General features: G+C 45.9%; 1 protein-coding gene across 1 annotated transcript; it reads right to left on the bottom strand.

The window, feature by feature from the left end:
- LOC119434745 (regucalcin) lies at positions 1-26,571 on the bottom strand. Its single transcript, XM_037701823.2, has 4 exons — positions 26,361-26,571; positions 6,950-7,194; positions 3,598-3,792; positions 1-275 (listed from the first exon to the last, which is right to left on the bottom strand). The coding sequence occupies exons 2-4, from the start codon at positions 7,104-7,106 to the stop codon at positions 1-3; spliced, it is 627 nt and encodes a 208-aa protein (XP_037557751.1). The 5' UTR covers positions 7,107-7,194; positions 26,361-26,571.
- Between the last annotated feature and the right edge of the window lie 1,307 nt (positions 26,572-27,878).

The following is a 27,878-nucleotide window of genomic DNA, read 5'->3' as shown; positions in this document are numbered from 1 at the left end:
CTATTCAATTTCACAGAACCTAGTCGATTGTCGTAAGCCACGCTCATGAAAGACGCACTCACTTATATCGCCGGACGCGAGGTCGAAGTCGAAAGCGAAGACCTTTCCGGGCACGGAGTCGTTGTAGAACATGGTCTTGTTATCGGCCGTCCACGTGATCCCGTTGGAAAGAGAAATCTTGTCGAGCTTGTGCTTCAGCTGGCCTTTGGAGTAAGACCAGAAGTTGTTCTTCCCCTGGACCATACCCTCGAGGTCGACGTCGATGGGCATCGAACCTATATAGAAAACGACAACATCAACGCGGCCCCATGGGCGAGTTGCCAATAAGCGAGCTGTGACAATAAAAAAAAAGTTGCTTGTAGCAGCTTTACCTGCCCCAAATACCCGTAAAAAAAAAAACCGCATATCCACGGGGTGAATGATGATGAGTGGGCGAAGCTCCGGAGGGAATCATCGGTAAACCATGAATCTTCCGTGTAATTCGCCCAGTCTCGCCGCACTAAATCGAACGATTGACTTCCACCAATGACACGCGCCATATGTGACGTCATTCCTATTTTATAACAGCGCCCTTCATTATAATTGCACCATCTCCCGCTTAAGGGGACGCTAGCACAAACGCGTTAGAAACGTGCAGTACTCTAAGGGGAAGAGGCCACAGCGTCTTACGCAGCCGTTTACACATGCCGGAACGTGCACCGCGTTTGCCGACGCCATCAGCGTTTATGAATACGGGGGTAAGGCGGAGAGGCCACAGCGTCTTACACCAGCTTCTTGCGCGGGCCGTAACGCGCTAGCACAAACGCGTTAGAAACGCGCAGTCTTTCGTTAATGTTGGGTATTTATTGCCATCATGGTGCGTCTGCCCATGTGCGCTTCGTGGCGTAGTGGATGCATGCAACTGTGAAAGTATGTGTATATGTATGATTATGTATTTTGTTTTTATTGCGATAGCAATTATATGGACACTCAAAAGCAGATTTCTGCCGTCGGCGTCGCCGTCGCCGTCGGCGTCGCCGTCGCCGTCGCCGTCGCCGTCGCCGTCGCCGTGAGGTTCCGTATGACGTCAATGGAGATGAAATCGTGGCCGCGCGCCGCCGAACGCTGTATGTGCGAGTGAAAGGGCGCGAGGGACGCGCTCTTTCACGGGGTGTGAACGCACGGCGGAGAACAAACGCGCGTTCTGCGCCGTGCTTCCTTAAGGGCTGCAGAAGTAGGCGTCTCTTTCCTCCTTTACAATCACCATATATGTAGAGCAAACGCGCCTTCTTCCGATGCGCGAGAGGCCGTGGGGGAGGGGGGGAAGGGGGAGGGAAGGGAGGCGACGTTTAGCTGCGGCACCAAGTGCCTATTTATATCAGAGGCTCCGGCAACAGTCACCAACGCCGCACGCATTTTGAGCGAACGCGGGCAAAATGCCGACGGCGTCGACAACAGTTCGGCGCGTTGCCGGTGCTGCTGCATGTCCAAGTTTATACAGCTGATAAAGCTAATATCATTACTCCGTATATCTCTCTACAAATTTGCTATCGCAATTGATGCTTCACCTTTTTGGCAAGAACTGTTGAAATTGGTGTCCACAAAGTGAATGTTCCGGCAATAAAGAAAAAAAAAAAAGCTTCGTGGCGTAGTGGTTAGCGCCACGCGTTCAGAAGCGAGGGGTCCCTGGTTCGATTCCGCTACGGCCACAACTCTCGGAATTTTTTTTTCTCATAAAAGTAGATGTGGCTACCTACTACGACTACTACTACTACTACTACAGAGGAGGGACAGACCCACACCCTAAGGAGCTTCGCCCCTAAAAACAAACAATTCGGACCAGTAGAACAGTCTTTCGAAGCTGTATGTGTATTTCTTCGGGGGAAAAAGGTTCATTAATTGCAGAGAAAACGTAAGTCAAACCGTACCCCCACCTTTGTTTTTTTTTTTCTGTTTAATTTCGCGCCTGAAACATGGCGCCGGTGACGTCAGTGTGGCCCCCACCGATTTTTATGGATTGCCAGGTATGTGTTTTACTTATTGCCGGCGATCGCTTTCACCGAAATATCATTGTTATCACCCTTTCGTTTCCGTGCAAGACGTGTGAGATGCGCGTTTCACAGCCAGAACTGACGAAGTGGGGTTGAATTTGAGGGCTCGACCTGGATAATGAGTTCGTCTTGGACGAAGCCGTACCGCCTAGCTAACGACAAACGATTTATCCTCAATAATGATGCTGAAATAAGGCATACGTTTGATCACTGGCAGCCACTGGTAACTGAGATGAAGTCTTCCATGAGTCATGTGATAAAGATGAGTGAGGTCGTGATTGGAGGTTGAGCTCTGTGAAGTCCGTTTGCTTACGTTTCCCGAGGACGAAGCAAGCCACCGCTCGAGCTTTTCTCACACATTCACACACGCGTAGCTTGTCTATGGCGGATACGACATTTGTGCTCTGTTTGACTGGTCGCTTTGGACAGACAGCACGAAGTTCACAGAAGTGGATAAAATAGGGCTTGAAGGTATTTATTCTCATTTTATTTATTTTGCACTGTCAGCCACGGCTGGTCCTTATAGGAGTGAGCAGCAAGTACACAAGAAGAAACTTCAACATCAGGCATTCTAAACAAAATCACAAGTGATTAACTTTAATCGAGCGATCACGTGATCAAAGTTCCCAAAATAGCGGTAAAATGTTAGCAGGCATATTGTTTACGCAGAGTGATTTAAGTGTACTCCAGAAATGTATCTTTCAAGTAAAACCATAAAAATAACTGCTAACATTGAGAGTGAGAGTACGCATTCGATGACCGAATGAGTTGGGAGAGCGCACTACACTTGGAATTACCAAGTGTAGTACTACAGAGGACACTGCGCGCACATGTGTAATCCTTTCTTGCGATATATTGCAGCCCAACTTTTTCTTGCAACTGATCAATTTGCAAAGCTGCATGTCCGTTAGAAGCCACGAGCTCGCAATTTATGTAAATGAATGTATTGTCACCCATCATTCTCGTGCTGAATGAACCGCCATTACTTGACATTCCCTAGGCGCTAGCGCCCATATTCCCTCTAGTGATATTTACAGGAAAGTATGTTACCAGGTTTACAGAGTTACAGCTTACATGGTTCCATAGTTACAAAGTATGGTGCCCATGGAAGGGAGGCGCAGTCGAGAACGACAGAGAAACAGGTGGTGACCTGAAGTTAGGAAATTTTCAGGTACAGAGGTCAACACACTTCTCTAGAATGCCCGAACCACGTTCTCGGGTTTGTGCAGGCGATATCTGAAGATGACATGGGGCACAAAATCGGCTGTATGGGAGGTTGTGTGACTACATTTACAGTTTCCATTGATTTCTCTCGGCCTGGTGATCGGCTTAAACGTTGGTAGCTACTTTGGGCCTCAGGAGTGGGTTCTAGACAAGTGTGTTGACCTCTGTACAACTTAGGCGGCGCTAGCGCAAGACAGGGATGATATGAGATCGCTGGGTGAGGCCTTCGTCCTGCAGCGGACATAAATATAGGCTTATGGTGAGGACGACGATGATGATGGCGATGATTATCAGGGCCTCTGTTTGTAAGCAGCCAAGTGGTCTACATAGCCCACACACTCACCGGCCCAGAGGCGTCCCACAGCGTCGCACTTTCCGTCATTGATACGCGTAGGGACGGCGGAGTCCTTGTCCAGCATCTCGGCCAGCAGCGTCTTTTGTTTGGTGTCGAGGTCCACCTTGTAAACGCCGTTGCCCATGCATACCATGAGCTTCCGGTTGTCCTCGGCGTACGGGATCAGGTTGCCAATCTCGTAGTCTGCGCGCGTATAAGCGGTCGAATTAAATATGTTCGGAGGTGGCAACGTTGTTGTTAGACAGATTTGAGTGTATGCTCAGCGACTGAGATCGTCAGTTTTCGCGCCACCGATGCCGATGGGCCTCGGGGAGACCGAGCTGATGCACTGTAGTGCACGATGAAACTGACAGACTTTGTGACCCATCCTGATTGCATTTGACTTCCCGCGCAAAAATACAAAGTGCTCCGAATTCAAAAAAAAAAAAGCTCTTGTACTCACATTAAGGCGCTGGTTAAAGGAACCCCAGGTGGTCAAGGTTAATCCGGACTCCTCCAGTACGCCGTGACTCATAAACCGATCGTAGTGTCGGCGCGCAAAGCCCATAATATTTTTTTTTAATTTTTACTGGCACGTTTTAGGGATAGTGAAGAAACGAACCATTGCCAAACGGTGAGTCAGGAATGTTTTTATTGGGCGAAAACCGTGAATAAAAGGCAAAACAATGTACCTATGAAAATATTGTTTAAGTATATTATACCTAGGAGGAACGCTCAGTGTAAATGTAAACCTTGGGTAATCTCAAACCCCGAGGTTCGGTTCAGCTGTCACGGGGATTTCTTTATATTTATAACAACACGTACAGTATACGACCGCTATAGTAAGTGCCGTTCATTCTTCGTCAATTGCGTTGCTTTGCACTAATGAAACGTGTGACAAACAAATTACTCGTCTACACAGCACGCCACTCCGGATGAGTGTATAGCTTTGATCATACCAGTGCTTCAGGTACAGATTCAGTTAATCGATTAGCGATATTAAAGAAACAATTGGATCCGTGTTATGCTCTAGCAAGCGAGCCTTCCTTGAGTTGTGCAACCCTGTAAGTATAGCCGAAATACTCCTAAGACACCAAATTGCTTGCGCTCGTACCACTATCATACATTCAAAATTTTATAGTATGCTTCGTTTGTATAAGGAGCCCCTCACAATTCGTATATAGTAAACTAATCGGATGCCTAACAAAATAAAGCAGTTAGGTTCCCCCTGAAACAGCTTTCATCGCGTCAAGTATTTCATCCATTAAAAAAAAAAAAAAACATCGACCTGCCATCATTGGAACCTGCCGTGAGTTAATAGTGAGGAGATATAGTCTTTTGTTAAAGTACTCTGGAGCAGACTGCCTTTCCGGAGTCCACGAACTCGACATCCGGGAAATGCGATCTCTAAAAAAAGCACTGCCTCACGAAACGGTGGTTACGTTGCGCACTATACGATGTACGATATCAAACCAGGCAAGCCCCGGGGTGACAGAATTTAGAGGGACACTCAAATGGAACTCTAGGTTATTAGCCGGATCGGTAAACAACACTTCTGCAATACCAGAACCGTCAACCTTCCCGCGAGTGGAACCATCGTTGGCCAGAAATGTTCTTTAAAATAAAATACGGTCTTCAAATCCTCGCTCTATAGTTCCTCGTGACGTCATTAGATTTAGATCTGGTCGGTACTAGTTAATAGTTAAGCGATGAATGAAGGTTATACGATGCATTCTAAAGGAAACGAAGACTGAACCCACTAAACTTGCAAAAGCGCGTTACGAAGGAGACATAGGCAAACAAACAGGTACAATGAACGATGGCGTCGGGATTGTTATACTTCTTTCTTCCCGGTGTCACCTTCGTGGCCCGCTTTTGCAACTGTACTATGCATTGCCAACACTTCCAATTTCACAGCTTCTCAACTTACAAAATTTCGACGACTTAATTTGACAAAAACAACCCAAGCATACGAAAGCACTTTCAAATTCGATACGTCTTATTTACCGGGTGTTCAAAATTAAGCTTTACGGAATTTTTTGAATATCGCCTGTGGTAGGTGGCATAATTCTTATCGTCGAGCGGGGTTATTCGAAGAGGCGGACATTAGTAGCACGAGAAATCGAAACACATACTCAACTAATTAACCAAAATTCACTAATTAACGTTTCCTTAGTTAATTACTTTACGACATATATTGCAATTTACGAATTGTAGCCGGTGAGCTTGTCAGGCGTATTTACTTGGAATGAATTTCTAGAATGACTCCAGTTTGGAGATATGCACCATCAAACTCGCCGTAAAAATGCACTGTTGTTCAACATACTTCTTTACCAAAATGCTGTTTCATAGATTGAAGCACAAAAGTAACTGGAACGCCCGTGTATTTCGTCCCAAACTTTGGGAAATAATATCTCGAAACTGGTGTCATTCTAGAAATTAATTTCAAGTGGATACATATTGCGAACTCACCGGCTACAATTCATAAATTGCAATATGTGACGTAAAGTAATTAATTAAGAAGTTCATTAGTCATTTTTAATTACTTGAATGTGTGTTTCAATTTCTCGTGCTACTAATGTCCGCCTCTTCGAATAACCCAGCTCAACGATAAGAATTATGCTGCCTGCCACAGGCGATTTTTAAAAATTCCGTAAAGCTTAATTTTGAACCCCCGGTATATGTATCTATATACATATACTAACGAACCGTCCATGGGGCTCGTTACCGAGACCGTAGCAATGCGAACTATGTAGAAAACGAAACTGTAGTTCTACTATCAGTTAGATAGCGCCGTCTGCTAGTGCGTAGTGCGGAAGGTCTCGAAAACGACTCTTGAAACCATTGTTAGCGTGCTTACGATGCAAGGACCGGGACAATTCAAACCAGAGAAATTGCGCCCTTCGCAGAGATGAGATTCCAGTTTGATGGGTTGCCTAAAGAATGCGGCCGTCCGCCTCTTCGGCGCTGCTCAAGTTTAGTAGGAATAACGTTTGCAGCCGCAGAAACGGGCCATTTTGTCGAAAGACCAAGCATCATTTCGCCTAACCTTATCTCAAGTCGTCCTTTACGTAAGTAAAGCTTGCGGATTACTCTTACGCGATTCTCGGAAACCTGTGCCAAATCTGACATGTCCTGTAATTCTCGTGAAAACTGCAGTGCACCAGACGTGCATCTTCTAGGCCGCTGCAGGCTAGTTTTGAATTCGTCGAACAGGTACTCCGTCATCAATTGTTTTTGAAGTAATTTTTTCTTTTTTTCTACGCAACCGGCGCTGCCGTATCAAGGTCACCTAGGAACCCCAGTACAAGTCCATGCTATCCAAAAAAAAAAAAAAAAGGAGTGAAAGAGGAGCCCCCACCGAGCTTGAGGATCTCCGTCTCGGTCCTGGACTGCGGATCGTAGCGGACCACCTCGGGACCACGGGCATCGTCGAAGAGAAGCGTGCCGCTTCGCTCGTCCCAGTGAGGGCCCTCTCCCAGGATGTTCTTCCGCTTGCTGGCCACTTCCACCTTCATCGCTCAGACTACTCGAACACGGGCCCCACGTCCGGATGATGCCCACCTGCTACTGGGAGTCGCTTGTCGGAGAAGCAGGTCGAAGTGCCTGCGGGGACAAGATACCGCGAATCGATAAGGTGGGAGATATAACACCCGGTGAGAGGACTGTATGGGGAAAAGTCTACACGGAACAGCGCTACATTTTTAGCCGCGACAGCGGCATCGATAGCGGTTGCGACGGTGGACGAGAGTGGAGAGCGGGGCCCGTGCAGTGTTCGCAGAACTTAACAGGACGTTTAATTCATTCGAGCGCGCAGCGCAAATGTGGATGCCCACGGAAACCCCGGTTGTGGTTAACGCCCCAGTTACGGCCCCAAAGTATGGTCCCTAGAATATTGGCTAGTCTGCCGTCCGCCGACGGGATTGAGGACTGTTTCCGAATGACGGTGGCGGTGGCGCTGCGAGCAGTCCTCATGCTAGGGCGCGGCGCTCGGCCGCCCGGCTGCATGTGGGCGAAGCGCGCTCGCATTCGGCGTAGTTTAGCCATATTTATTTATTAATGATTTTGTGTCGCATTAAAGCAACATTTGTTACGGCTGTGATGAGATGTTTTAGCCGCGTAACGTGGCATTCATTCGCGAAGACTTTTTGCTGAGCCGCATCGCAAGCATGCCTGTGGAGTGAGGATACGACTATTCTACCTTGCTCGCTGACTGCCTCAGAGCCAAATGAAAATAAAAAAAATGACAACTTTGTTTTAGATAATTTTTTTAGCACAAGCGACAATGAAATACTAGAAAGCCCTTTCCTCTGAACGCAAAGCGACTGCTCAGCCTTGAACAGGTTGAGCACTGACTTTATTTATTCATGCTGTACTGCCAACTGCCATTTGGTAGTTATGGCCGGAGTGGTTGAAAGTAAAAAAAAAATGAGGTAGAGGTGTGCAATTTGGCATAGTAGAGGGTAAAAAAAAAATCAAACGTCAAGCTCGTTCAAAACCTATACAAGACAAAGAGAAAGCACTTCCAGAGAGTGACCACTTCTTAAGAGTGAGCGAAAACACCAAAAACAAACTATAAAAATAAGCATAAAGAACCTTTAGAAAACAATGTAAACAAATTACAGCACACAACAACCGATGAATTGGCAAGAGGTTCGTGAATAAGACGAAAAATTATTGAAAAAAGACAATTACAAGGCCGCTGAGCTTGCGTCTCATTTGTGATGCAATTGGTGAAATGCTGTTATTAGCATCTTCGCATTTTCAAATGTTTTAGCATTTCTTTCTTTGCTGTCCTTTCATTATTGAGAGACTTTGTGAAAAACCGGTGACGCAGAAGAGTGTAAAACTTCACTATTTCACAGTGATTTGCTGTCCATCTTTAAGACAGTCTAGTGCAGGAAAATGCACCTGAGAAATAAATGCAGTAAAGTCGAGAATGCTATTCTCACGCTGTCATTTAAACGGAAAAAAATGTAGTGAAGCTATCTTCAAGGAAAGTAATAATAATTATTAGAAGGCCTGAGGGGTACAGCAAGCCTCCATAGTCAAGCTGCAATGTGAAGGCTGAAGCTTCGCTGTTAGCTATAGCTGTGTTCTTTTCAATTGTCAGCAACAGCGCACATTCTTTACAGAGGTCTTCTTTAAAATTTCATTTAATTTCATTTCATTTCCTTAAAGACCCCGTAGTAGGGGTATTACATAAGGGGTGGGGATACAACATATACAAACAAGTGTTACAATGATTTCAATTCGTTACATAAAAGTTGTTACATCTTGAACGAATTGGGATGAACAGGTGACCGCAGCGACTTGATGAGGAAGGGCATTCCAGTCTTTAGATGCTGGGTAGAAAAACGAAGCTGAAAATGTATTTGTGCGTGAGTTTGGTTGTGCTACCTGCCAACCAAATTCACCACAAAAGGGGATGGCCAATGCGTTGTGACCGGCGTGATGGGGGACAATGTATGGTGGACGATTAAGCGTCGAATAGTAGAACCTATGGAAGAGGGAGTGGGTGGCAATGCGGCGACGAAAGGATAGAAGCGATAAGGAAGATTCTTTTTTCAAGTATGAAATGCTGACGTCGTAGGAGTATGTAGAATGAATATACCTGGTGGCGCGATATTGAAGTGCCTCAAGGGCTTTGGCGAGATATGCTTGATGCGCATCCAAAATATTCCTTGCCGTGTACCCTGCTACATGACATACGAGCTTGTCATGGCTTCTTGCAGTCACAAAATCCGTGCAGTCTGACAAAATGCTTCTGCGCAGAGCGCAGCATTCTAGTGCACTTTTGGCATCGCCAAACTTTCCTACCTCAATCAATTTGTCCAGTATTGTAAGCTAATTTTTTGGTTACACCTTGGGAACAGAAACCAATGCAGTTATATAAGTTCTGGAGCACAGCTTCCTAATTTAGGTGGTTTTGCAAGGTTATAAAATGCAAGTGAATTGATTAAAAGTAAAAACTGCGCAGATTGCCTGACAATGCCAAACAAATTTTCGAATTTGTCCCGGCTCAAACATGCAGTAAGTATGTACTTGAAGTCAATGCTACTGAGGTATGAAAGCAAGTTCAGCGTGCTTTAGATTGTCACTCGGAGGCCCTCAGTGGTACGTACTTGAGCTAAGAAAAGTGCCAACTGTTGCCTTTGCGTGTTATTTTCATTTCGTCAGATATTCGAGGAACTCCTTCACAAACATGTAGTTCGGTGACTGCATGTACAAAACCCGCTTTTGAAATACGAGCAGTCATTATCCCTATCAGTTTGTTCATTATTTTCGCAAAATTCTCTGTTGCTTCAACAGAACCATAAGCTCTTTCTAAATGAGAGCTATAAAGGAAGAGCCCCTTGATTACTTCGTCGTCAAATATATGGAAAGCTGGGGCAAGCCTCATTTTCCCGAAGGAATTGGGATGGATACGGTAATACTTGGCATCACTTTAAGTGAAGCACTATTATTATCCTTTTTCCACGCTTCTTGAATGGGCCCTACATGGGCGCGACCTTCAGGTATGTTGAAGCCATTAGTGACAAATGCGTTTTTAACATGTTTGACTAGATGGGGAAAATCCAACAAGAAGTGCAAATGACGAGCTCTGCCACCTAAGCACACGCACAACGTAAAGGCACATTCCCACTGGCGATCGCGACCAGACGCGCGACTGATCTCGTCGCAAAACGAAGTTGTTTGACGGTCGCATAGGTTGAGAAGCGAGAACTTTCGGCCAGCCGCACTAGAGACAGAAGAGAGGGGAAAGGCAGAGAGGTTAACCAGATGGGAAGCCTGGCCGCACATTGCACAATGCCATGCACTGCTCGCTCGAGCGAAGAGCGTAGCATTAGCACTGCTCGCAGCGCCCTCTACACTTTCATTCAGGAAGCGTCCTGCCCTCTCCATACGGCACGGCGCGCGGACGGCAGACTAGCCAATATTCAAGGGACCATACCCAAAGTAAGCGTGACGCAGCGATGGCCGATAAAACTGTGTGGCGACTGCGCGCATGAAAAAAAAAAAAAAAAAAAAAAAAAAAAAAAACGTCGAACACTGTTTGCTAGTGCTCCCATTATGGCTTAGTTTTTTTCCCCTCAGAGAAAAGAATCAAAAAAGAAAGTGGGGGAAAGCCCTCACTACCGAAAGGTATAACGGGCATTAAACCAATCAGAAATTAAAATACGAGGGTTCATCAAGGCTGACAACCCAAAGACAAATTCCGAGAAAAAAAAAACCAATCCTAAAGAAAAAAGAATTTCGGAGGCAGATACAGCGAACTGAAGCGGAATCAGCGAAAAACAATAAGGCTGGTAGTGCCAGTAGAACAAAAAAAAAAAAAAAAAAAAACCGCGTTTTTTTTTTTTTTTTTTTTTACCGCGGTAATACGCTCCGGAGGGAAATTAGGGAAAATATGTGGGGGTCTTCGGCAGTGATCCGCAACGATCTGCATGCTTATTTCAGAATATAAAATGAAAAATAACAGTAAAATCTTGAGCAGCTGGCAGGTGTAGATGGTAGGGCCGTCTCGTGGGACCAGAATGAAATCACCACTCGAACGCAGGAAGGACGGGCGACGTCCATCCGGGCCCTGCGCATGGCGGAGTGCTACGAGAAACTGGGAAAGGGATAGGGGAAGGGGGATGGGAAGGAAAGGAAAGAGAAGGACAAGGCAAGTGATATGAGGATGATGCATGCAGTTAAACCCAGATGACACGGGGCAAACCCCACCATGGTTGGCATAAACTGTGCAAGTGGCATGAAACCGAGCATGCGAACGTAATATGAGGGATATGTAAGCAGATATGAGGATAAAAGGGGAGGAAAGAAAAGGGCAGGTAAAAGAGGAGTAAAAGTTAAGAGGCATCAGGGAGAGCAGACAGACGGGGAACAGCCGGCACGAGTGATGTAATGGTATGAGTCAGTGGTAGGAGTAAAGCCCGCGATCGCTTACTGTGAAGCAACCGCGGGAAAACGTCAGGCGTGATGATGTCACGGATATGACACTCCGTCCGCAACTGAGCGGCAATGTCCGTGGTGCGCGGGCAAACAGTAAGGTAGTGGAGCACGCCGTCACACTCCTCCCCACACACGCACAGACTCGAGGAACTCAGATGAAACCGACACAAGTAATGAGGAAAATGCCAATGTTCCGTCATGAGTCGTGCGAGATGGCGGTTCGCGGGGAACCAAGGAGGGACGGCGTGCACACTACGCACCCAGCGATAGAGGGACGTGTCGACCCCCTCTAGAGACCAATAGGCATGCCATTGGCTTTTGGCAATATCGTAAAAACGGTGGCGGATTGTTCGAAAGGAAGCGGCATAGGGCCGAACCATTCCAGTCGAACGAGCAGACGACGCAGCCATGTCTGCAAGCTCATTACCCGCCACTCCCCGGTGCCCCGGGACATGATACAGAAGGATACGGCGACCGCCGGCGCTCAAGGCATGCAGTGCACGCTTCATGTGTCGTACGCGTGCGTCTGTAGTATGGAGACCGGAGAGCGAGGCGACGAGGGACAAGCAGTCGGTATACAAGTACACCGGAGCCGTGCCACGCACAGACGCCGCGTACGCGAGCGCCTCCGACATGACACACACCTCAGCGGCATACGCACTAGAGGCCTCTAACAAGCAAAATTTCCGAACCACAGCCAGGCGACCAGTCGGTTCGAACGCAACAAAAGCAGCGCCGGTCGTACTGTTGCAGAAGGAGCCATCCGTATAAATATGATGCGCCCGCGCACGAGCAAGCTGTGCCGCCTCAAGAGGTTTTAACCGCATGAATGGAAAGCGGTACTTCTCACGCGGGTGATCGGCCCATTGAGTGCAGGGATATTCGACCTGGGGCGGGTAGATGGTTGTGGGGCCGTAACGGGTAACTTGCCGCAGAGCGAAAATGGAGAATTCCGCAGCGAGGCGGTCCAACTCCACGGTAAGAGGGGGACAATTAGCCAGGATGTGAAGGGCCGACGTACGGGTGGTATGATAGGCACCAGTAATCGCGATCAGTATCGATCGTTGCACGGAATGTACCCGAGCAACGAGGTGAACCAACGGAAAAGGGGGCCACCAGACGGGCGACGCATATGCAACTGCAGGCAACAGAACCTGTCTATACAACCGCCGAATAGTAGCGGGAGCAAGGGAGTAGTGCAGACGGAAGAAATTTAGCAATCGGGATACCAATAGCTCGGCTTTAGTTTTAATGTACTCAACATGGGCAAAGAAGTTAAGCCGATTGTCAAAGACCACGCCGAGCAGTTTAATGTGATCCTTGTGTTGAAGAAAGACGCCGTCCAAACGAATAGACGGACGTCGTTTTGACGTTCCAATATGCCCATTGTTGAAGAAAACAAAAAATGATTTTTGAGAACTAATTTTAACCTTGTTCTGTGCGGCCCAATTACAGATCAAGATGAGAACAGATTCTGCTAATGCCTGCAGCTGCAGACGCGAAGTGCCAGATATTAAAATAATTGTGTCGTCGGCGTACGCCTCAACATGAACGCCGGGGGGGAAGTTAAGGTCCAGGAGGGAGTGGATGATGATGTTCCGCAGTAAAGGACTAATAGGCGAACCCTGTGGGCTGCCTATGGAAGGGCATGCCGACACCTCGCCTGCACTGGACCGGTACACCACCCTCCGGCCCGACAGAAAGGACCGAAGCATATGGTAAAGGTTGGCGGGGCAGTGGTGCTTCCGCAGAAAGAACAACACAGCGGCATGCCAAACGCTGTCGAAAGCGCCGGTGAAGTCCAGTGAAATCAACACCGCCGGGGTCTTCGCAGTTTTAAGCGAAAACAGGCGTTGCCGCAAGGCATACAGGGCTAGAGGGGCGCTCCGCGCATGAGTAAAGCCAAATTGGCGGGGATGAATGAGATTTAGGGAGCAGAGAAAGTAGTAGAGCCGGGAATTGAGTAGACGTTCAAGGATTTTGACAAATAGGGAGTTCATTACAATGGGGCGGTAGGCCGAAGGTTGGTCAAGGGGACGGCCAGGTTTGGTAATGAAGATAATTCTGCCCGCCTTCCAACAGGAGGGAAAATGACCCAAAGTGAGGGCAGCATTAAAGATACGAAGAAAAAATTGGGGTTTAAGGCGGAACAGGTTCCTAATGAACGTGGCGGTAAGCCCGTCCAGCCCCGGCGCCGCGCGAGGGTTGCCCAAAAAAACAGCGTGCTCCACCTCCGTGAGCGTGAAGGAAAAGTCGTCAGCAGTGCGAGGATATGGAGCGTCGACGACACATCGCACTCGACGATGAAATTCGGTGTCCTCAGCAGGATCATCGGCACCAACATGCACTCGTAAGAGCAATGCGGCAGAGCTGAGAACAAGGAAGACAAGGAAGACCGCTTGCGACTGGGCTAACCAGTAACGACAGACCACTTTCGGTACTGACCATTTTCGTCACACTCTGCTGCGGCCTCATCGGTCATCGCAGCAGGGTGTGACGAAGGCGCTCATAGGGGCAGTAAAGAGGAACGCTGAATCAATTTAATCTGCCAATTTATTCCTTCGAGAGAATGTCCAACTTTCCGCAGATGTCGTTGTTTGCTGCTCAGCAAGTTTCAACAGCTTAATCTGGCTCGAACTGCGCTTCATGATATCTTGTTTCCGAAAAGTTGTGCGCCAATTTGACATGAGGCTCACAAATTTATACTGGCATTCTTGGTAACCACGGGTCTATAGTCTCGACCGTAATGCTGGCACTCGGCGTGTGACTGTGTGATGCATTTATTCTTTTTTTTTTTTTGCTTTATCTTTTCTTTCTCCCCTCTTCGAGCCGGTGGGCGTCGTCTACATTTAGGAGACAATCGCTAGGCCGCTTTTGTTTTATCTTTGTGATGTTTGCGTACCATTACATGAATATTAATGAATATATAAATAATACTTTCGCTAACCTTGTGTTGAGACGTTGTTTTAGAGCAAGCTAAATCCGACATTTATTTTTTTTTTATTTCGCGTGGAATCTTTAGCGCCGGTATGTCACTGTGACGCCAAGGATTTGAAAGTGTTACAGGCGTGTGACTGTACCTCCATCACGTGTGTTGTAGCATTTAGGCCGACATCTTATTGAGTCTGAGAGACCTCCAATTGCCCAATCAAAATACATCTAAAAAGTAGAAACATTCTCATCGCCAGTCGCTGAGCTGAATACATTTCCCTTTTTTTTTCTTTTTGTTGTACAGAGAAACGTGAATTGTGCCGGTTGTAGCAAGATAGAATTTCGTTTACCACATCAACTTTGCGAAAGTTACCGAAAATCAGTATGCATAAAATAAAACTAAAAGAAACAGTTTATAAATATGTAGTTTTGTACCAAAACGAATATCAAAGTTGCATAAACTCCGTCATTTAGAACATTTCAAGAGGACAAATATTTGATGCACGAGTTTGTGGGAGGGGGGGGGGGGGTAGCTGGAGAGAAATTGCTACTATGTGATGAAAAATGAAAGAAATTCTGGGTTTTAGGGGCCAGAACCGCGATCTGATTATGAGGCACGACGTAGGGGTCGGAATATGTTTTGACCATGTTGGTTTCGTTAACGTGCACCAGATGCATGGTACATGGGTGTTTTTTTTTTTTTTTTTTGCATTTTGTCCCCATCGAAACGCACCCGCCGCGGCCTAGATAGGATCCCACGAATTCGTGCTTATCGCGGACTTGGACTTTGGGTAACTTGGAAGTTTGCGCAGTGGTCATCTCATAACATCTGTTCGCGGAACTATCATCCCTAACATGTGCTAGCTGAATTCTCGGAACATTTTAGCAGAAAAGGAGAAAAATAATTTCAATATGGTTGAGTACCAACGAAGAAGATACGGTGCATGTCTGTTCGGGCCTAAAAAAGCACCGCCTGATTTTTTAGAGAAGTTCATCATAAGCACTTTTTCAGAGACCAGATGTGTAGTTTTCCTAAAACTACAGTGGCTGTTTGCGGAAGGTGATTTCCATTTGTACTAATAAAGAATCAGCTATAGTACCGTACACGTAGATAACATAATGAAAGGTGTTGTCAAGTCTTACAATGCCATTATCATAATTTATAAATAGCAGGCGGCCAAGAATATATACTTCCCCGTGCTTCGCCATTGTAAATGCGTTTTGATGAAGAAAGTGCCTTTCCGATAGATACCTGTTGGTGACGCTTGGTTAGGTGGCTTTCATTTAAATCTAAGGCATTTGAAATGGATTCCGTAGTAACCTAGCTTTTCTTGCAGCGTTTCATTATTAATCCTGCCAGATTCCTTGGAAAAGTCTACAAGGATGCCTAATGCTAGTTTTTTTTTTTTGCTGCAATGTAGCTTAGTAATAATTCGTTTTTGTGTAATAGGGTGGTTTCCGCGGATCTACCAGATCTGAAACCATACTGCGATGCGGTTATAGCAGAATCGCTATTTAATAAGAAGTTATAAGATATTCGTCTGAAAATGACTTTTTCCAATGGTTTTGAAATTATTGGCAAAATAGATTTGGGTCTGTAGTCTGCTAACTTGTTTTGATAGCTGCCCTTTATGTATAACAATCACCTTCGCAATTTTCAGGCGATCGGGGAATGCAGTCGTTTCCAAGAGAAGGTTATATATACGTAAAATACGGAATGATTAGGTCAAGAAGAGAGCAAACTGGTTGGAGTTTTATGCCTTCAGTATCTTCAGACTTGCTCATTTTGGCTTGTTGAATATGTTAAATACTTCAGGTCCCTTCATCGGAGTAAGCTAGATCGATTGCACAAGTGGTGGCAATAAATAGTTCAGAGCAGTGCCGGGATGGTTACTGTCCACCAGGGAAACATAGTATTCATTGAACTTATCAGCCCATGCTTTTTGATTGTTTGAGTACCTTGAGTTGACGGGCACAGATTCACCCATAATAAATTAGTTTTCTTAAAAACTGCTGTCATACATTGGGTTACAATATCAAAGTTAAGATCTCCTACAAGTAGTATTGTGTAGTTATACAGGTTGACAAAGGAAAAAAAGTTTGCCCAGAAATGTAAATAATTCACTGTAATTGCCATCAATAGATCTGTAGCATACCACACACAAAATTTGTACATTTGATGACAAGCACTTCGTGACTTTCATTCGATATTGACAGTTCATCAACATACGCACAGTTGCAACTAAATCTCAAATACAGATACATTCTGCCACCTCATGTGTTATTACAGGCATAGGTTGGCGCTCCTCAAGATGCATGGTCTTCATGTCATTACAGTACCATGTTTCAGTCATCATTATAGATGAGAACTCGGAGTTGAAGGGTTCTAAGAGAGTGCAAAATTCATCATCCTTGCCGCCATATGATTGCGTGTTCAAATGTAGAGTAGTGACAAGTGAGGCAGACTCCGCAGAAAGCGAGTACAGTCCAGATGGCCCTTTGCAAAAACCACTTATTCTCATGAAATAGACTTTTAAAATGAGAGCCCACTGGATTCAAATGCTTTTTTGATCATCTCGGTGTCTCGTGGCTGCAGTAGGCTGACCACCATTGTTTCGCAGAAGGACGTTGCCATTTTTGGACCACACATATGTGCAGTGCTTTTCCTTGGCCCATCGTTCAGCTGAGAAGAGCAGTTCTTTACTAGCCTGAGTGAATTTTTCTCTGATAAACACAGAATTCAACTCGGACTCGAGAGAGTTGCTCCTAGAAAGACAACGGCCATGGTCAGCCTGCCGCAAGAAGCGGACGGTAACTACAGGGGTTTTGCCTTCTTCTGCAGCTATCCTGCGCAATGCAATGACTGACTCAGCGGCTAACATAGGCACCCTAATTTTCCGTGTGATCTGTCCTAAGCAGCCCCGATCTTGAAGCACAGCTATGGGCTGTCCATCGGGCCCGCGACGCATCAGAGAGGCTCGGCCTTTCTGTACCGACGTGGGAGCGGCCCGCTACGTGCTGACGCGCGTTCCGAGGGACCGTAATAAAGTTTTATCATACCATCTCATTTACGCATTCTAGGAGTTCTTCTCTGTCCGTTTTTGGTAGTCCACGGATCTAGATCTTGGAGTCTGCTTCGCTACTCCAGTTTGTTTACGGCTAAACGAAGTTGCGTCACGTCCTCAGCGTCATACTTCCCTGCAATCACCACTGCTGGCTTAGTGAGGCATTTGTATCCTTGTCTTGTCGCTTCGCAGCCTCTAAGGGTTCGTTCTACTTGTGTGAGATGACACTCATAGCGAGATCAATGCCATCAACTTTCTTAGCTTTTTATTTATGCTAGCCAATATAGCCACACATCATTGTCGGGGTTGGCCGTTCTGCCAGGCGCTCCCCTTAGCCTAGCTGTGGTGTACGACTGACATTTCCATGTAGCCCTAAACACGATCAAATTAACGCCCGAGTACTTCCCTATGCGGTGCGCAGGCTTAAACAAAGTGCATGACATAAAGCCAGTCTCGGGCAACTGCTCGTCGCAAGATCGACAAGTGCTTTCGCTGTCATGAGACATGCTTGATCGAATGAGAACATGGGCTAAGAAGTAAGAAAAAAATTCTGAGCCGCTCCACAACTGTGAAGATGGAAGCCAGCGAAGCTGTGACTATGGTTGGTCTGCTGTAGCGAATATTGCTATAGTGAATTTGTATATTATCATTATTGCTAATATTGAGCATCTTTGGTCTATTCGTCAAAGAGCAAGGACACCGGCGTCTTGTTTTCGCCCGGCGCGATGGCCAAGTATAGTGCGTTTGCTGCGCCAAGTCCGCCCCATCGTCATAGACTATAGCGGATGAGCCACAGCATTCATAGCCGCGGCACACTGCACAGCAGGTCATATGTCAAAATTATATGAAGCCGGCGGACAATGAGACCAAAAAAATCATAAGGCGAAACAGTAGTTTTAATTAAAATGGAGAAATAAGAATTGAAGGAATACGGCAGTGGAAGAAAAAAATAACTAGGCGCAGGTGCGATACAAACCTACGTATGTACATTGATCATAAGGTTGGCTGGAACGTGAGTGGATGTTACGACAGATTTGCGAACGCACTTCTCGAACCTGCAGGTATATAGGTGGACATGACTTCATTACTTCGTGGCTTCAATTCTGTAATTGGGACATGTGCTCACAGGTATTCAATTAGAAAGTTAAATGGTGATTTTCTGTTATTAGCTAGCATCACTAAGTAATCTGTCGTGTAGGTAACCTGTCTCTCCGAGTAAACAAGGTGACAGGACATAACTGAGATATATATCGGCAGGATATCTGTCCTGTTATAAATTGATTGTCGTGAAAAGATCGAGGCAGAGAGTGCCTCGGCTATTCCATCTTTCTGCGTTCTATGCCAAAATCTAAATAATAATGAAACATTAATAATCACCAGAACCGCAACACAACCAAGAACATCGAAAAGGTAATGTTCTCATATTTTCCGCACACACTTCCTGAGCAGAATTCGTTATCGTCTGACATCTGAGCAGTTGATTCGCAAGTGCATTCGAACGCGTGTTTGCTTCACTCGTTGATGTTTGAATCGCATACATATAACTTTTGGCTGTCTTACCAGCTACACATGCTGTTTTTGGCTACATTTTTTCTGTTCGTGTCGCGGTTGATCAAGTTGTCGCGTTCAGTGTTTGTTTTTGTTACATTGGTACACGATTTCTGTGTCACTCTAAAACAACCTATGCTGCTGTACTACACAACAGAGCAAGTTCTCCGTATATATATCATCCCACCCGCATGATCTTTTGGCCGTATTATATTTTCACAAGTAAAAGAAAACTAAATCATGAATAAATGGAAAAAGCCGGCAGATCCCACGCGCTGTGGTAAGCGATGTTATGCGAAGCAGTGTGCAGGGAGCCTACCAAGTTAACGAAAGGACCATGAGAGCACCAAGACGTAGGCGGCTGTTTCATCACCTAGATTACACATAGGTCATGATATTCATGTCATGACCTATCATTTATGTTCGTCATACACTCTTTTCATACTATGCCAATTTTAGAACATACCCAAGTAACAAAACGACCATGAGAGCACCAAGACGTAGGCGGCTAGATAGATAGATAGATAGATAGATAGATAGATAGATAGATAGATAGATAGATAGATAGATAGATAGATAGATAGATAGATAGATAGATAGATAGATAGATAGATAGATAGATAGATAGATAGATAGATAGATAGATAGATAGATAGATAGATAGATACTACCAAAGTGTCAAATGTTCGCCAAGAAATGCTTCGCATTTAAAGCATCTTAGTAACAAGGTATCTATCTGTTGAAGTGACAAGAAATGAGTACATATGCACGCGCTATACGCGCTCTCCCTGCTTCCGTTGCACGCATTCCGCCCAAGTGATGCGCGCCCCTTAAGAGATAAGCCTTTTTTGAAGAGCTGCGTCCGAAGCAGCGCGTGTGTTTACTACTGTACGACGCTCCTCTCACATTTATCTCCGTGCCCCGCACTCACAGCGAGTCACTTGAGCCGCCAGCGTTAGGCGGAGAGCTTCGAAAGTGAAAAGCGAAGCCGCATTATCGTCTAACGCTGCCTATCGCAAGGCGAAACTTTCGATGCTTCGGATTGAGGTCGCCGCCTGTCGCTGATGGGTGGATCGTTATCGTGCGCCTGTGGCATTATACTAGAAGAATGCCAGCAAACTCGAAAAAAGAAATGATAGAAAATGAACGTAGAATCTCCTCAGAGAGCTATCTGAATGATACGTAAGCAATTCGCACCAACGACGCAGTGTTGAGTGCTCACACTCAACACTGCTGGTAATCTATAGCGCTGCTAAGCGGCTACCGTCGTCTTGGCGCCATTACGGTAAATGCGACAGCGCTGCAGCGACACGAACTGCTGCGGAAGGCGGCGCCAGGTGCGCTGATGACGTTTCAATCCGAAGCCAAGGCTGCTCCACAGTTCTTGCTTACTAAAGGTTGTGCCCAGTACGTGCCTGATTGCACACGCAGCACACGTTCCCATATCGCCCCTCGCGCTCGTGCCACTGACATGGCTTCATTTCGTTGTTGACATCACTTCGTTCGTTGTCGTCGTCTTCTTCCACAGCTGGCGAAAACATCGCTGCTGGCTCTGTCTTGAAAGCGATCGTCTTACGCGAAGGACGGGCGCTCAGACAGTTTTCTCGTTGGGGGAACCATGGAAATGCTTACGCGTTTAAAATCGAGAGGCAGACATAGACAGAGCGAAAACAATTATGGGGTTTTACGTTCCAGAACGACCATCTGATAATGAGGCACGCTGTAGTGGGGGACTCCGGAATTAATTTGGACCACCCAGGGTTCTTTAACGTGCATCTAAGTCACCCGTGTATACACGGGTGTTTTTGCATTTCGCCCCCATTGAAATGAGGTCGCCGTGGCCAGCATTTGATTCCGAGACCTCGCGCTTAGCAGCCCAACACGCACGAAGCGACAGGAAGGTGACTGGGCATTGTAAGCAATGCACTTGCGCTCCCATCTTCAGCAACATATCAGTCGTGGGGAAGGCCGAGACGCAACAGGAAAGAGAGTTGACTGAAGCCTATTACATCTCTAAACTTGGTCCCGAAAAGTCCATAAGTGCGCCATTGGTGTTCCTATACCAGGAAAGAGCTTCAATATCTTGAACAGTGTTGCCGTGTATAGATAAGGTGATCACCTTGAGTATGATATTTTGTGCCTTGCGCATGTTCAATGCGCACTTGGTGGAAGTTGTTTTCAAGAATAAAGATCAGTTGTTATAGTCCAGTCACCTTCCTGTCGCTTTGTCTATGTCTGCATCTCGGGTTTTTTTTTTTTTTTCGTTTTTCAAGTTTGCTGGAATTTTCAAGTTTGCCCAACAAGCCACTCTCATGAACATATAAGGATATTTTAAACTATACTATATATATATATATATATATATATATATATATATATATATATATATAGAAACTTTATTTGGCTGGAAAATATTTTAAGTATAGCGGTGGTCGGAGCCCCTCAGTCCAGGGCCCCACTGGCCTCTGCCGCCTGCCTGACCTGGCTAATTAAGGACTTTTGTCCCGCCAAGTCGGAACGGGCGAGCTGTGCCTCCCACTGCTCCATTGAGATATTATTAGTTGGCCTATGAGGGTGCTTAGTACACTCCCAGGTTACACGTATTTGAAAACGGTTACACCGTGCCCTTGGTGCGGTATGCCACCGCACCAAGGGCACGTGGCCCTATAGCGGGTGGGATACATAGCGTTTAGCAGTTTTAGATGGGGGAATACCCCGGTCTGTATTTTGCGCCCATCGGCGGCCTCTTCCACGCTAAGTTGTGGGTGAGGCGGCGGGTATTTTCTGCGGACTCCGCGTTGATGGGCAAGGGTGTCTTTGACATTTAGATTGATGGGATTTTGTGAGGGATAGTGTGAGGGGTTGGGGTTCGAAGAGGACGCCATCGCTCGGTTAGTAGACGCTCGAGCTAAGGCGTTAGCCTGTTCGTTCCCCTGTACCCCCGCAAGTCCCGGGCACCAGAGTAGGCGATGGCGGTGGTTGAACGATTTGGGGATAATCGCGAGGCTAGCCGCAGTCACGTGCCCCTTAAGAAACATGCAACATGTCTTATAGTATAGTTATAGTATAATTAGTTCGGAAAGGGACTCGGTCGTGGTCACTAAATATACCATAAGTTTCTTTTAATTGCCGGTGACAGGTATAGAACAAAGCTAATCCTCGAACAGGTCTACTCAAAGAGGCCTAACGGGCATTACTTCCACTAGAAATCAAAATGCGAAATCAAATAATTAACAACCTTTCACTGGTGAAGTTTCTTGCTAATTACTTAGCGCCATATATTGCAATTCACGAATTTTAGCCAGTGAGTTTACTAGTGAAATTGACTTGGAACGAATCCTGGGGGTGGCACCGCGGCTTCGAGGTACGCGCTGCTATAAACTTGCGGTAAAAACGCACTGCTGTTATATGCGTCAAAGCACAAAATTCACGGTATCGCCAATGCATTTCGTCACCCTGTTTGCCGATTATTACCTGGAGACTGGTGTCAGCCACTTGTCCGCGTCGGGGAGAGGGAGAAAGCTGGGAGGGGGGCCGGAAAGGCCGCATAGTAATATAGATTTCGAGGAGGGGGATTAACCTCCCTGCCTTTCCCCTTTCTTCTGTCTCTCTCTCTCTCTCTCTCGAGGAGGGGGGAGGGGGCACGTGCCTGGTGAAATTACTGACACGGAGTTTCATGTACTATATGGTTACTGGAAGAAAACCTGGCGCCGCGGTCGTTAAGGTCGTCACTAAATGAAACCAAGTTGTGGAGTCGAGCATGCCGGAGCAGCCCTGGGTTTATATGAGACTCGCCCACCTGTACACTTCGTTAACGTGCAGTTGATATCTGAGTACACGAGCCTTCTTGCATTGTCCGCTTGTGTACACACTCGCGCATGTGTGTGACAGCGTTAGTGGGCCAGAAAATACCATTCAGTTAACATTGTATACTGATTTAGAGGATTTAACTAGACAGTCCATATACGACAACTTATTCGAGGCAACCGGCTTAAACGGACATGAAATAATGAGTAAACCGTCGCAAAACCTCATACCGGGTGTCCCACGAAACTTGTGCCAAAGCTTAAAAACATGTAAGCGCCACCTAGCTGGACCGAACCAAAGTAATGTTTGCCGTCGCTTGGAGCAAGTCAGAGTATTTCTTTTGTGTAATTCGCCTAATCACATAATTACCTATTAATAATCAGTGAACTAGCTTCTCAGATATTCAGAGTAAAAGTGTCAATTAGAAAATTGTAGACCAACGTGGAAAATTCCCGATCTTCCTTTCTGTTGCTCCAATAGGTGCTACATAAAATTTTTGCCAAGCCTGAAGGAAAGCCCGCTAAACACGATAGAATGGTCTACGTTGTTTTCATTGACACTTTTTCGCTGTATATGATGTTCGAGAAGTTGATTAAAATTGGTAACTAATTATATAATTAGGTGATATGCAAAAGATTGTCTAGCTTGCTCCAAGCGACGGCAAACATTACTTTGGTTCTGTCCAGCTACGTTGCACTTTCATATTTTTAAATATTGGCATAAGTCACGCACGTGAGGCACATAGTATATAACATACTGAAAATAGGCACCGCGCCGTCTGTTACGTGTCTCAAGGGACATTAAAGAGAAAGGCCAAGTTTAGACTGATAAAGTATTCTTTAAAACTCCATGTTCGCTGATTTTGTGATAATCGGTTGATTAGTACGATAGAAAATGAGTATCCATGTTGTTTTTTTTCGCCCTGCAAAGCCAGCGCCAGCACGTCGGCGTGACGTCACGCATATTTAAATTATTTTGGGCCGTTATCTATAAACAAAGAAAATACATAGAGTCTCTGGCTCCTTTAGAACACAATATAATTCATACTTACCGATAAAAAACATTAAAAATTACTTTTGCCAGAGCAACAGACGCGAAAATCTTTGACGTCATCGCTGGATGGTGCGGCAAGTTGAAGGTGGGGTCGCCAGCGCTCGTTCTATTTTTCGTTTTCCCTAGCTTACGTACCGTGCCGTCTTTCATGGAAGGAGCGATTTTTTTTATGTTCTAGAAAGGTAATTTAGTAATACAATTCAACTTTTTTTTTTTACTTCAGTGTTCATTTAAGGAGTATACTTAAAGCGTCCCCTTCGTAATTTAATTTCTTTTGAGCTCATCATCATCAGCCTATATTTATGCCCACTTGTCTTGCCCACTTGACAATTACCCTTGTCTGGCGCTAGCTGATTCCAACTTACGCCTGCAAATTTCCGAACTTCATCAGCCCACCTAGTTTTTCTGCCGTCCTCGTCTGCGCTTCCCTTCGCTTGGCACCTGTTCTGTAACATTTTGATCATTAGGCTTCAATTGCCGTTTAAGTTCTATCGCATCTTTTCCTCAAGTAGAACGTGACGGACGGCTCTTTGAGTTCAGTAAAACTTGTTGCTGGGCGAGTTGGGTGAATACTAAGAAATACATATTAGCGGTTATACAAGGAAAGAGAATGGGTAATGAGGGAGGAGGAACAACGATGCTCCCTCTTTCGTAAGTATGTCTTTTCTTGCGGCGCCAATAAGTATTCGCTAGGACTCGGCGTTTATCCTTGCAACTGACGGATATGCGCAACCATAACCGGCACCGAACAATGTGAAACGAAATTCACGACATTCGCGACGCGCGTCCTGTGCAACCTGCAGTGTGCGAAATTGTGGACGTTTCTCAAGTCCAGGAAAAAAAAAAAACTCTACCAGCATTACGTATCTTCTATATAAAGGCTTCATACTGCAATTCCAATATAATGTAACGTGTTCGAACACGGGAACTAAGACTCCGAGATCGAAAGTTTCAAGTTGTAGGCTTGTAACCGACAAAATTAACGAGAAAAAAAGAAAAAAAAAGAAGAAAAGCCTATTGCACGAGTGGGCGTACTTTTCGCAGACAGAAACATCTAACACACCCCTCGTCTCACCTCCCTAATCACGCACTTCCTGTTTTTTGTCGCGTAGGCCTTGATGAGCGTAAACGTCTTAACCGGTACACTGTATACGCTATTAGTCACGAGGGCGATATTTTTCACACGTCATTTTGCCGCCAGAGCAGTATCACGATCCTTGTCCTCAAGTCAATGGGAGTCATTAAACGAAGCGTCGGTAGTACTGCATTTAGCGCCGCTCCTGTGGCCAATATGTCAAAAATGCAATATTACGCGTGTCGCCCAAATCACTTACAGTCCTCCTGTTTACCTTTTGAACAGTGCTCCATTAGAATCCGTCACATCTTGAAATTAAATAAATAAAAGTTTAAATATGAGTGCGAAGCGCGCAGTACTGTGCCCCTTTCCATTCGTCAAGCAACTTATAGTACTCCTGCTTTCGTCAACTTTTTATTCCTTTTGATCGCCGGGAAACACGCATATCGCCCACGTTTGAACTTCCGGAAACCGATAGCTATAATTTCACGAGCCACGCTAGATTTAAAAGGTTGCCTACAACATCAGAAAAAGCTCCGTATATATGCTGCAGAAGCGCCATACGCAGTAAACTTAAGTGAACCTGTAAAGCAATACGAAATATACGGGGATCTGTGTCATGATATGGAACTGGTCCGTATCATAGAGAAGCATGCGTGCTTTTTAATAGGAATGTCACGCACGGGGTTGAGATGAAAGCACTTTCGAGGTGACACGTTGTCGTCTTGTGTAGGAGCGCTCGATATTCTGCGCGCTCGCAACTGGACCGGTTTGGACAGCGATATCCTCGTTCAATTTTATCCCGAGACGTTGACTTGCGGCCATCTTCGCAGGTTGTATATCGCAAGGCTCGGCAATTGTTAAGCGGGTATATTGTCGACGACGAAGCAGAATACAACCAAAAAAAGAAAAGTCTGGGCGAAATGCATGAGATAAAATACCACAAATATACAGGGCCCTGCGTCTTTTATTTCCAAAGCTTAAAACCAGATTTAATGCTTACCGCTACTTTGCAGGCGCTCAGATTTGGCACAAAAATTGGAATTTTTTCGCTCCGCATTGTTCGATAAAACACTCCACTTCAGTTGGTCATCTGCTTTGTCCAGAATCTCGGTTGCTGACAAAAGGCAACATCAAATACACGTCTACGCAGCAGCTGGTTTCTGTTATACGGCAAAGTGCCGGTATACCGTTTTTGTTTGAAATGGTTTAACAAACGATGTAGGTCACAAAATGTTATCTAGGGGCAAAAATTCAGTGATAACAAATCAGTGCTAAGCTCAAAACCTTATCTCAAGGTCGCTATAATAAAACGAGAGTAACTCTGTTTGGCTCACCTTATCTGGTATAAGAGACACTTTTTTTCCCCTTCCAGCGGTGGCTTTTTCGCCGACGAAACCTGCAACGAACTCCAAAAGCCTGCTCCCAGCCGCTCGAACGGAATCCCGCTGTGCACACGAAAACGTCGCAAACGTGTAGAATCACGTGACCGACCGTCACTCATCCAAACACGCGGAGGCCTCGGTCTCGGCTTCTCGTCTCTGAATGCCGGTGTGTGCGTGTCTGCTGAGACTTGATTGCTGCTCAGTGTCTCCATATTTTTTTTTTTTCTCTCCATTTCCTCAATGCGCCCTCTTCCGCTTCTTTCGGCGCGGCATTGGCCGCTCGCCCCGTCAGCGCCAAGGACGTTCACTCGCACGAAGCGAGCAGATCGCCCGGCTAATTATGCCTGCGACGTGTCGCGCTCCTGTAGTTCCGTGCAACGACGTCGAAGCCCGGCGGCGAGGCCGAGCGTACCCGTATTAACGCGACAGCGTTAAGGGCCCCGTGTCGCAGAAAATTCGGCGTCGGCGTAAGCATCGGCGTCCGTGGCATCCGTGGCGAAGAAATTCATCCCGAACCACCCCGACCACACAGGCCTTCCGCATGGCACAAGGGGTTAGTGAACAAAACTTGAATTTCTCAAAGGAAAGTCTGTCAGAAAAATTGCAAAGTACGACTTAAATACAACCTACAGACATGATAGCGTCGGATTGTAATTTGAATGTACGCGAAAAAATAATTCTGCTACGAGGAAGCTCAAACACAAACCCCCTTTTCCAGCATTTCTACCGTAACAACAGCGGCGCGCTCGGGTATGTTACTTGCGAAAACACCATCCAGATGGCGCTCGCCTCCTCGGCAGCGTTAAACGGTAGCGGTGCGCAGAGGCGAAGGTGGAGAAAAACGAAAGCTGCAGTTGCCGGGAAGCCTGACAAGCAACCAGGGATCTGCGAATGCTATCGCGCTCCACTCTTGAAGGCGAAGCTTAATCGTCCTCCACATTTTCTTAACAATTAATCGCAACGACAACACCGCTCATCGCATTCCAGCTGTCATTGACGTCTGTCCTTAAATGGCGAGCAGAACGAATTTATTTATGTTGGTGCTAATGCTCAGCGCGACAGGGTTAAATGTGGACAAAAGAACAAAGAAGATGAGAACTTGCCAAACTGGCAGTTATGCTTTGTTTATTTATTTACAAGACATGTAAACGCCATGGGAGAACGTAATACAAGGGGGGGGGGGGGGGGGGCAGAGCGGGTAATCAAAGCATAGTTAATCATAGGTAATCATGGTTATAGGTAATCATATAGGTTAAAGTATAGGTAGAAGCATAGGGTAACGCATAGTCAATCATAGTTATTTATTTATTTACAAAATATCTAAACGTCGTCGGAGAAGTTATTACAAGAGGGGGAGGGGGGTGCACAGAGCGGGTAATCAAAGCATAGACACAAAGAACCAATGGAAAGTAACACGACATTACCAGTGTTGTTGCAGCAAGCACGGAAGCGTCGCAAAGTATGGAAAGA

The sequence above is a fragment of the Dermacentor silvarum genome, unplaced genomic scaffold (assembly GCF_013339745.2).
Source record: "Dermacentor silvarum isolate Dsil-2018 unplaced genomic scaffold, BIME_Dsil_1.4 Seq214, whole genome shotgun sequence".
Taxonomy (NCBI): domain Eukaryota; kingdom Metazoa; phylum Arthropoda; class Arachnida; order Ixodida; family Ixodidae; genus Dermacentor; species Dermacentor silvarum.
This window is presented reverse-complemented; position numbering and strand designations above follow the sequence as displayed.